The sequence below is a fragment of the Ischnura elegans genome, chromosome 9 (assembly GCF_921293095.1).
Source record: "Ischnura elegans chromosome 9, ioIscEleg1.1, whole genome shotgun sequence".
In the NCBI taxonomy this organism is placed as follows: domain Eukaryota; kingdom Metazoa; phylum Arthropoda; class Insecta; order Odonata; family Coenagrionidae; genus Ischnura; species Ischnura elegans.
Genome location: NC_060254.1, coordinates 19,583,951 through 19,596,306, shown reverse-complemented (window position 1 = coordinate 19,596,306; position 12,356 = coordinate 19,583,951). Strand labels below are relative to the sequence as shown.

The 12,356-nt window shown below is 36.9% G+C and overlaps 1 protein-coding gene across 1 annotated transcript in view; it reads right to left on the bottom strand.

Moving 5' to 3' along the window:
- The window catches only part of LOC124165930, a 113,306-nt gene that overhangs the window by 23,455 nt on the left and 77,495 nt on the right, over positions 1–12,356 (bottom strand). Inside the window, exon 4 of the mRNA XM_046543468.1 lies at positions 4,728–4,941. Coding sequence (XP_046399424.1) covers positions 4,728–4,941 — 214 coding nt within the window. The remainder of the gene's footprint in view (positions 1–4,727; positions 4,942–12,356) is intronic.

Genomic DNA, 12,356 nt, shown 5'->3' with positions numbered 1-12,356 from the left:
CATATAAATTTAATATGTAAATTTATTTCCTGGATATAGACAGTTACTTATACCACTTATTTTATAAGAGCGCGACCCGGGTTTCAATGAGTAATCATCATCATCAGGCGCTAATTATAATTTGTTTATCTTGTTGTTAATCTTGTTGTTACCTAGTTACTTGATGAATTTTAAAACGGACGCCAGAATAGGTGAAAAGGATGGGTAGAGGTATTCATTTATAAGGGTACTATCTTGATTTTCAATAATTTTTAAAATTTCTAACTGTTCCCTAGAATCCAGTTCTCGGCGGTCATTGCAAAAATTTAAAATATTCATTTTAAAATCGCTTCTGTGGCAGTTACATATTAAGTGCTTAGCAAAATTACTCTTTTCATCTTTATTATGTTTGTAAGCACTTAAATTTTCTTTTTTCCTGATTTCAAAACTTCTTCCTGTCTGTCCCACGTATACACCATTGCAATCGCTGCATTTCAAAGAATATACTCCACATCTATCCAATCGGTCTATATGGTCCTTGCATTTAACGATCAGTCTCCTTAAGGTGGAATAAGGTTTAAAAGCCAAGCGGAATTTGTCCTTGGGTAAATGATGAGCCATTTTCAGAGAAAGTGCATCGAGGTACGTCACTGTGCACCACTGCTTCTTTTTATCCTCGTCCGCCGAAAACATTTGGTCGATTGCCAATCTTCTCTGTTTTTTTTAAATCAGTTTATCTATTAAATTTTGAGAATAACCGTTGGCAGAAGCAATTTGTTTAATGGTGATGATTCCTTTCTTAAAGTCTTCTTTGGAAAGTGGTATGCTTAACAGGCGATGAATCATGGAATGAAAAGCCATAAGTTTGTGTGAGTAATGGTGTCTTGAACTTGCTGGGATGACATGATCGGTATAACAGGGTTTCCGAAAAATGGAGAAGGAATGCCGGCATTTATCGAGTTTGATTGTAAGATCCAGATAATTTAAGCAATGGTTGGAGTCTCTTTCACAGGTAAATGAAATTGTAGGATGGATGTCATTCAAAAAACTCAAGAACATATCCAGTTGCCGATCAGTTCCATTCCAAAGCACAATAATATCGTCAACGTACCGGTACCAGTATACCACAGAATTTAGTAGGCTATGCCCTGAGCTAAAAATTTTCCTTTCCAAACTATCAACAAAAACATCTGCCAGCAACGGAGAAAGTGGTGAGCCCATAGCGAGGCCACTACTTTGTTTGTAAAATTTACCATAATGGTGTATACGTGGGACAGACAGGAAGAAGTTTTGAAATCAGGAAAAAAGAAAATTTAAGTGCTTACAAACATAATAAAGATGAAAAGAGTAATTTTGCTAAGCACTTAATATGTAACTGCCACAGAAGCGATTTTAAAATGAATATTTTAAATTTTTGCAATGACCGCCGAGAACTGGATTCTAGGGAACAGTTAGAAATTTTAAAAATTATTGAAAATCAAGATAGTACCCTTATAAATGAATACCTCTACCCATCCTTTTCACCTATTCTGGCGTCCGTTTTAAAATTCATCAAGTAACTAGGTAACAACAAGATTAACAACAAGATAAACAAATTATAATTAGCGCCTGATGATGATGATTACTCATTGAAACCCGGGTCGCGCTCTTATAAAATAAGTGGTATAAGTAACTGTCTATATCCAGGAAATAATGGAATACCACATAGTTAACCAAGAGTTAGTGAATTTTGTATGTAAATTTAGCTGATATCGATAAAACCATTGATGCTATTTCATTTTTTTTAATTTAGCCATTCCTTAACGTATTTAGTATGCAATAATGAAACTAATTTTGAATTCAATGGTACAATGTGATTTTGTATTAGCATTTATCAAACATGATGCCTTGTAGATTTTTGTTTCGATAGGTGATCGAAAGTGAAATTTTCCATGATCAATTTAGCTCTTAAATTAACATTTTATAATAATATTTGATGACGCGCTTAAAATTACGATTTTCGTTACCTTTCCCGAAAAAATGCACCTAGTGTACGTATACTGTCAAATTAATAAGGAAAAGAGACCCCTCCTGGAAGGACTCGTTAAAGGTCGTCAATGGCTGTGAGAGGTCATGAAAATTCCCTTTCCGCGCGACCCAGCTCGAAGGAGGGTAAAGAGGGTTTGATAAGGATAAAGGGTATCTGTTGTTACCTTTCCCGGAAACTATATTTCTTTCTCTTTTGTATACCCACTTAAATGAGTAACTGCACTTCAATAACCGAAGCATTTTCTTTTACGTTTATGGTTCCGATAAATATCCAATCCCTAGCATCTGCACTAGCGTGATGCGTTAAATGGCCGAGTCGATCTATCCATTATACTGCTAATGTCCTCAGTGTAGTCTTTTCGGGCAATTATGATTATATGCTGCGCTTTAAATGACGATTTTAAGAATAAATATTAACAAATTTGAAAAGTAGACCGCAGTTTGAGCCTCAGGGTCCCGCGTCATGAGTAGCTGAGCCTTATCGCAAATATCAAAACATCCGTCTTTTCCGAAGACCCGAACTTTTTCCACGCTATATGCTCATTATTCCTAAAAAAAACAATGTCTTATATACACTTTGATGTAAAATTATCGAATTACATACTTCGTAAACGGAAGATAATGTCTACGTTGTCAAATTTCAGGTGAAAAACGAGTACACCATTTTCAGTTGCATAAACAGTCAAAACCTACAAAAGTCTGGAAGTAAATTTCCTTTCCGTTAACTTCGCCCCCTTCATTCTTCTCCACAGGCAGATCTCGAACGAATTTTATTTTAATCCGCATTTTCAGAGATAATTTCCTTCTCAGTAGAGGTGGTTCCCCATGTCTGTAACGTAGGTGTTTTTTAACAGGACACCATTTCGTGGGATACCTTTCCTTTGCCTCCTACCCTTCTTCCCATTTACAATGGACATCTCTAAATATCTAAAGGGGTATCTGTAATCTTTCGAAATACTTTTGCCAGTTTAGCTCAAGGTGTTATTTTAGAGAGAAAGCCTTTCTGTTCCGGTAAGGTTGTAGACCAAGGGAAAACATATGATTACAACGCATGATTGTAATTCGGTGTGTGGTTTTATAATGAACTTTATTTGATTTAAACAACATAGGAAACTCACAAAATAGGGGACAAAATTTAGATCGATCTAGAAGAATTTTATAAGCGTCTTATTTACTGGTCCTCGGCCTTGCCGCCCCTACTATGGAGACGTGAAGTAGGGCCGGGCGTGGTTGGAATAATTACTTCGTCGCAAGGGCGGAAAAAGGCAGAAGTTTGGCCGTGCATCTTCCCATATCTTGTTTCCCAACTTTCGAAAGTGGTTCAACTCCATTTAATGGAGCGGACGAGTGGCACCCTTTCCGGACGGGGTGATACATTTTCGTTTTTAAGGCACAAGTTGCTACGTGTTTTCAAGGTGGCTCGTAAAAAATGGGATGTTTTGTGTCCGTCTGCTTTGATTCGTCGGTAAGAACATGATCACGAACATTCATCTTCTTAAAGGGAAGGCAGAGTATATAGTACTAGCATGGTATTTTTTCCTGAGATTGCCGCTCAGAGTGAGTAAATTTTTAAAGTATCTCTGGACTTGCCCTCTTCAAGTTGGCAACTTAGCATATTTTTTTCCAACGCTACGTGAATGTATCGCAAGCTTCGGGATTTTATTTCTCCATGTCTATTTTAAATATGTTTTTTTGTACTTAAAGCACACACTTAGGTCATCTAGGGTCATACTGAGACCTTTTTGCTCAGTATTAGCATGTAACCATTGGCCTTTTACGAAATGGTTCGGTTACAAATAGCAATTGATGCTAACGGCCATCCATGGCCTGAATAGGGGCCACCCACCCTGTTAGGAAATGCGCGACCTTCAGATTAGCAGGTGATGACTTGACTCCACTGCCGGAAAAAATTTCTAGGGGGTGCTGAGATTTGAACTACGGACTTCGTGCATACGATTTTGCATTGTTAAATTACTCCAAGAATAAGTTAGACGAAATTTTTCACAGAAAATTCATATTAATTACAAATACTTATTATATGTGACAGTTTGATGGCCATTTTTGGCCATCACATCACATCAAAGAATTTTCACATTCATTGTAAGCTGCTGCTTTTCAATGCTTAAAATATTGCCCCGTTTTTTTACTTGGTTAAAATTTGAAGCCACAATTAAGTCTCGACATATACCGAATCTGCGGCTACGGAAAATTTACTGTTTTTTTTTTTGGACCATAATTTAAGAAAAAGTCGTATGTATACATTTGTTTTAAGTCTCCAAGTATAAACACGCTCGTTACGAAGTATTTCGAAAGTATTTTTAATTAACGCTGTACCTTCATGATTATTTTTATATTTACTCATTTATTTTTTGCTGATTATCTTAGGGTCTTGTTCATTCTCAAAGGTGAACAAAACTTTAATTTTTGTGCGCTAAATGACAAAAACTTTATCTTTACTTATGCTTGGCTTTGGAGATCTGTATTATGCATAATGCATGATATGTTATAAGTGTGCCGTCAAAACTAAATGCCGTCTATATGCCTTCTTTCTCGTTCAATCAACTACAATTTTAACCTAGATCTACTCGTTCGCATACAACATAAGCTTAGATCAGAAAATGCATATGGCACTACTCAATCCCTCTTCCAAGTTTTCTGATTAAATTACAAAAATATTTCTTCAAAGCTTATAAAATAATATGGAAATTTTCTCTACTCACCTGTGACTCGGAGAAAGATCTGCCGTATCCGAGGCGGGTGCGTGGCAACTTGACATTCGTAGAGTCCTTCATCCCTCCTGGTTACAAACAATATTTGAAGCCGCCAGTTGCTTGGGTAACGGTAGGCTAGGGAGAAACGCGAGTCACTGCTGTAGGCCTGCAGGCCCACGGTCAGCAAGTGGATGGCATCATTCCTGCGATGAATCCAAGTCACCTGCAATGAAAATAGGCCAGCGTCGAGAAATTGGTACAAGCTCGCCTTACATGTTGTCATTTTGGAATATAGAGCTTCTACACATTTCAATGAAAAGAACAAAATAAATAAAGGAAAAATCAAATTAGAAAACTATGCATTAGATATAATTGGTAAATTTCTTTTTTGGCACCATGAAACAAAAATTTCAACCAATACCTTTAGGGTAAATAATTATTTAAAAAAGCAAAATAAATAAGACCTGCGAGGAATTCAATACTTTTCTTGCGGAATAAAAATAAATGAGATACACACAGTCCAAAAATTCTTCCTTGAGAGAACTCATTGTGATAGATGATGCAAAGGATGGTTCTCGGAAGTTTCATGTCAGTAATTTGGGCTTAACGTTGATGAGTGAGTGTATCAACCAGTCAGTCATGACACGTTGCTTTACATGCATCACTGACTCGTTCCTGTTTCACCCAAAAGGTTGTTTTGATTAAGTTGAGAACACCTCTCTGAGAACTCTCTCTCTGATACAACACCATAATAATACTAAGGGTAGGGCAGGCCACTTCCTTTCCGTAAGCCACCTCGCGATTCCGGGATTTCTCGTCAGGGGCCTTCAAAAGGCTTAAGCCGGATTAGAATAAGGGATAGTCAGCTATTAGGTAAGCTTTAATTAATTACTTAAAATTTGTCAATAACAAGGCATTCCAGGAAATTAACGTCGAAAAAGCCAACGGTGTAACGTAGACTCCGAACAGCCCCGGCAGGGACTGTACCTCCATCGCATATTTAGATGCGTGACTAGAAGCGCGGGAAAGGCACTTACATAGAGTGATATTTTTGTGGCAGAGCTAAACTCAGTCTAACTTTTATATCTTGTTACTGTCCTAACTTATTGTGCCAATTCAATTATTATTTGAAATTTTTAAGCATTTGGAATAACATTAGTATTATTTGAAACACAATTTCAGTCAATTATTACCAGATAAGAAAAGAAATATTTCGTCGTTATATACAGATTAATTATGGCAGCATTCGAGAAACAGAAAAAATATCATGCTTATTCTCACGGGTTGTTATACGTGCAATTTCTCTTTCATATAATCAAGTTTATTACATTAAATGATAGAGAAGTGGAAAACTATAACCAGACTAATAGTACGTAAAATCATTCCAATCGACGAGTATATAATAACGACAGGCTAGAATATTAAAGAAAGTCATGAAAAAGGTTTCATGAGTCATCAGTAGCGATAAATTGAAACTATAACAATAATTATAAGGAAATTTTCGGTAATGACCAAACGTATGACTTAATTAAAAAAATGATCATAGTTTGCCATAAGAACATTAAAAAAACTTGCCCTCTAGTTTCAAATAGATGACAATCGAAATTCCGATTTTCCTTCTTTTGTACTTCTTTTTCTAGAATGGCCTAATCCCTGCGGTATTCTTAAGGAAGAAACTGCTTACGTTTACAGACATGCAATACCACAGGGAAGTATAGGAACAGACCTTTGCTCCATCGGGCTTTATGATAGATATTGTTCAACGAAATATTTTTAATAATATCTGCAGTTGACGATATTCGGGAGAAATAATTTCTAATCCCGGTCAAGGTATAAGTTTTTTATTCCGTGAAAATGTAAGGTTATTCCTCCAAAATGGTGTGAGGGTTTAGAAAATGGGCTTAAAAAGTAAAAATTCTACACAAATAAGACACGATAATGCACATTATATATCAGCCTGAGTTAGCCTATCCTAACAGCATTCTTATTCAGATTCATTTGCAACTACGGAATGAATATATAAGGTTAATATTATGTGATTCTTAAGCCTTAAATTTGCTATTGGGCGATGCTTGGTTAGTATTAGTTGACTTACTTGAAAATTTTCACCAAGATCCTTCGCGACGGATGATCATAAATTTTATTAAACTAACCATAACCGTTGTATGTAGAATTCTAGCATTAATTGTCATCGTTAATTTTTATCGTTACGGCCACATTTATTTAGAAGTGGTCTGTATAGGCATTTGTTTCAGAAATCTGCCTGATCATTAGAAAAAAAATTAATAAAATGTTTGGGTACTGCCGGCCGTAGTTATTTTTAACAGATTTTGATAAAACTTCACAATTGAGATTCCCTCATAAGTCCACACCTTTTAATAGGTTTTAGAGAGATTAGGCCGTTTTATAGAAAAAAAGCATCAATAAAATTAGATGTTCACGAAAAAAATATCTCGGCTTTAGGGTCTTAAAGAAAAGCAGTTGTGTTGACTAAAAATCAAATGCCATTCTTTAAACGAACTTAACTGTTGCATATATTGTATTTTAATTGGGTGGAGTTTTTTGTTAGCCACATTAATGTATTTTTAGGAGTTTTCTTCTCAATGTCTTATTGTATCCATGATATATTTCATTCTTCTGTTATGATTCACAGCTTGAATTAACCAAACACGGCCGAACATTGCATGAAACATCTGAACTAATGACTAGGAACTATTCGCTCCAAAAATTCCACACTAAAATAGTAACTATAGTTTTTTACATATAGTTTAATATTTATAGTTTAATAGTAGTTTGGCTGGTGGAGATTTTTAAAAACACAATTTACCAAAAAAGAGCAATTACTCTTATCATGTGAGGAAGACGCAACATATTGTCTGCGGCATCCTACCCTGGCAGCATTTTCCTACTGCTTCGCTCGCAACTACGAAATGGGGCCATTTGAGACCAGCGAATACGATTTATAATGTATTGTTTCACCGTGGGTGCCCATCAGTTATCTTTCCATTATTCTCTAGACGTCTGACCCTCTCATTCTCTCAGTCTTGTGCCCGTCCTCGCTATATATACAGCCACCATTAGCGGATGGCGTTATTTATTTTCCTTCGCTATCGATTCCTCCGTCTCTCCCAGCTAGAGCTCGAGGGAGTCGGCTTCAAAAGCAATTAGCGAGTCCCTCTAATGATTTGAGAGACGTGGGCAAAGGAAGGAATAGTATGAAGGGATAAGCTTAGAGTAAAGGCTTGACGAAGGGATGGAACACACTTATATACATTATTTATGCCGCAACCCAGTCGGACTCGGCGGAGATAAAAGGGAAAGAATAATGAAGCCCCATGCAGGAGAACACATTTAGAGTGGAGTGAATGTTTGGTATTGTGTTTATTTTCTGACTCGAGACAATCAGAATGACTTTCTTTCTTCATGTTTCTCTGCTCGTGAAAAATGCATGAGACCCTGGAGACTTTAATTTCTTCCACAGTCATCCCTTCGCGAAGACTTCATAAGGTGTACCGCCAACGGATGTGATACATTGCACTAAGGAAGTACCTTATCATTCATATTATTATGACAATGTGTACCATCCCATTTATAGGATAATATGCCAATGTTTCTACTTCTAAATCCGTTTACTATCCCGAAATCCGCCTCGATAGGCAGGTTATGGGGTGTGTCAGGACCCCAGCCGTAAACAAAGAAAGGAAATTTGTGCATGTAGCTACGCCTAGCATTTATTATTTAAAATATCATTACGTAATGCATCTATTATTCACTGATCAAGCGGTCTAAGCCTAGCCCCCAGCCTCCTTTTCTCTGGTGGTTCACAGCCTAATTCATATAATCAATTCCTTGTAACGCTTTCGAATTGCTCGTAGCATTTTTTGAAGAATCGCGCAATTATTGATGTTTTATTAAGCTTACGGATAAATTCATGACATTTGAAGGAGGTGAGCGACAGCTGAGGTCATTTGCGCCATGAGGGAAGGGCTGGGAAGGAACGGTGGAGAGAAACCCGGCGATGACAATTGTCTGCTAATATCGAAAGGCGCCAAGTGGACCACTACTCAACGTCTCATGTGACGGATGGAGTGCTATTCTCGAAGTGCTCTCCTCAAAGCACTTAAGAAAGGATCGGGAAGCCCATGATAAATTTCTGCCATCACCGGGTAGTGAACCCGAACCCACAGGGTGGGGAGCGAATACTCTAGCCACCACACCAGCCCTAACTCCAATATCATTGTTTCTTGCATAGGCTTTCGCAATATAGGGCTGATTAGATCATGTTTTCTGTACTTCCAACGCGTTTTTTCGCGAATGATGACGGCAGTAATGCCCTCAACCCCGCCAGCATCTACAAGTCAGAAGTAATCCAGGAGAAAATCAAGACTTCTGACCTGAATATGATGGCAGAGTTTCCGGTGAAACTGTTCTCATCAGATAGCTAAAAACCGGAGCAGAAGTCCAGAAAACGTGTTAGCAATATCATCGTTTATCTTTTATTTAGTTTAAAGGCTGCCGTTGTGTTCCAAATGCGATATAAGCATTCTCGTAACTGACATGTCTTTTTGCGCAAAAAACACAATAGCAGCCAAGTGCTCTCTTGTGAAAGAAATAGTCGTAATTTTAAGTTCTCTTTTGTACTACATACATTAAGAAATAAATATTTAAAGCGCCCATGATAGAAATAAAAAATATGTATTTATCAATTTTAATAGGCAATGGATAATGAATATCGTAGGAAATATTTCCTCCCTCTTTTGCCAGGAGTCAAAACGAGGATGATAATATCAATAAGATCTCGTGGAAAAGCTTTAAGCCACTGATATTAAAATTAAGAACTCGTACATTATTAAAGGGAAACAAAATCTGGAAGAGGCGGATGAATTCCGTTATTTGGTAAGCGGGATAACTCGCGTTGGGAGAGGCAAGTAATAAATTATCAGCAGAATGGCTAAGGTAAAGAGAGGATCTACTTCCACTGGATATCAAATCTAACAAACAAAATCGTCGGAAATATTTCTTACGATATTTGCGATGTTCAAATGAAGTATCAACGTACTACCTTTAGATTTTTACCTTATCCATTTCATTTATTGCTGTTGACGAATTGTTGGTATGTAACGTAGCTCCCTCACTCGGTTTAATACATATTTTTAAAACGGGGGGGATTTTCTGGGGTTGTACTTCGGGTCAGGCGTTCCATGCTGACCGGCGTGTCGTTATAATTCTTTTATAGTTCCCTCAGAGCTGAGATATGATGTAGCAGGGCTGAGATGATGAACCCTGAGTTTGATAAAAAATAACTCCAGCGGAACGTCGATAGACATGGGCCCGGCATCTGACCTGTTGTAAAATCTCGTGTAGAATTTTCACAATCCATCAACCGGGTGATCTTCAAAATATTTCATCACATTTTAAGCACTTCGTTTGGCCTTTGTTTATCATTATATTTGCAATTGCATGTAACTGACGTATAGCTGAAAGGTGGTCTTTAGGGTTGTTAAAATATGTATTAATTCGATTTTAGGTACTGAGTTGTGGGAATGAAAGGGTATTCTAGCCTTTCCGCATGTCCCTTCACTAATGGGCCCTATGGGCTTATGAAATAGAACTGTAATTGAATGAGGCAGGTGAAATGGACTTCTATTCGCAACTGCTACCTGATCTTTGCTCTATTCACAAATCTGATGGCCGGTGATAGCAGCACGATCACTGGGTCAGTGGCGATTGGTTAAAAATTGCCATATGCATTACTAATTTACGACTCAATTAATTAAAATTTAGCGATTACCACTGACCATACTCGTATTAGAATTGGTAAAATACGTTACTTTGGCCAGCAGCCCATAGTAGAATGCATGGTATCGTTCAATTGCGGTCAAGTAATAAATTGCTTGCGGTATTTTGTAACTGATACCTCATCATTTGGTGTATCTCTCGAAGGTTATGTTCTCCAGAAGGTCAATATTTATTGGAAAACGGGTGAATTTGAGTTTCCGTTCTTTTTAGCGCAGGGCGTGAGCTTCAAAAACATACATATAATGAAACATTACGTGCCAGTGTGGTTCCGGAAGGTGTAAAAATGTTTTAGATATCCCTAGGGTGTCCCCAAATTTACGCGTAACGAATTCCTTACAGGCATAACTTTAGTCGATATAAATATGTTTCAGTTGACAGTGATTTATGAGGTCATATATATTCAAAGTTATCTAATAAAATATTGATAACATATACCTCAATTTTCCCGGTCTAATTGAAAACAATTACGAAGAAATCACCTACCCTCAAACAGCTTTCTTCCCTCGATTATACTCCGAATTTTCAATTTTTGCCAGTTAGTTATTGGGATTTCCGTATGAATCCGCGAATAGTTATTTTATGGCAGTTTAAATGCCCTGCATGTTATCAAGTGCTTTTTTTGTTGCACTAACTGTTTTTATGGCGACCATGAAAAATTATTCGGGTTACGAAAAAATTATCGATAAAATTTCTTCCGTCTTTAACCCTTCAACTGCGCAAATAAACTGAAATAGAGCTCCCCACAGGCGCAAAAAATGATAATATATTTTTTTATTTTTGCATAATTTTATAAATTATAACTTTTTACTTAAGGAAAAAATGTTTCAAAAATATTTTATTGACTAATTTTCTGCTGGTTTTACTTCAAATGATGGACTTTAGGACATGTATTACAATTGTGCAAAAAATAATTTCAAAATATATTAATAAATGAAAATCGTCAATAGACGATTCGAGCAGTCTGCTAAGGCGATTGCTTATTGACGATGGGAGCAGGTTAAGGGTTAACCAATTGACAAAATAGACATCGATATGATATTTTCATTTATTTAAATTTTTATTTTTTTAGATTTAACTGCACATGTTAGACATTTTGTTTTCCTTTTTTGTTCATTGCTATTTTTCAATAAATTTCCCCATCTGTGCTAGTTTAAATTTAACCAGAATGCTCAGCTTTTCCATTTACGCGTTATTATATCGCAATCAGCGGCATAACCCACAGGTGGTTTAGAAGGAAGGTATCATGTATTACAAATTACAGCCTGAGAAGCGTATCGTGTATTGTTGTCAACTAGTTAAACTTCGAAATATGCCTTGCAGACGTTTTGAGTAGAAATAAATTATTAGTTCAAAGTATTTGAAGTGTTTAAAGAGAATAGGTACACCAAAACTATCCAAAACTATATAAGAACTATTAGGAGAGTTGTCAAGGTATATTACTATATTGCATTGAGTGTGATTTTCGTATTTAGGAAAAGAAAGTGCATGAAGAAACCTAAAATTTTTGAAAAACATTTTGTCACTCTTATAGTTAGGTGCATAATATTGTTATTTGTCGAGTAATTGCTTCATTGAAGGAGTACTGTGGAAGACACATTTCCCCTAAACTGTGGTAATAGGACGTCTAGCATGTTGTCCTGAGCACTGACTGAACCTGGCAGGTGACTCACGCTTCTATTCGCAATTGTTGCCTGATCCTTGCTCTATAGATGATTGCACGGCTGTTGGAATGCGAGGCAATGTCACGCATCACATCAACCGTGGTCAAAGTAAGTGCCCCCGAGAGCTTTGTGTCGCGACCTCTTTGCTGTCATGGCCGTGCAATTCGACCTGAGCGCG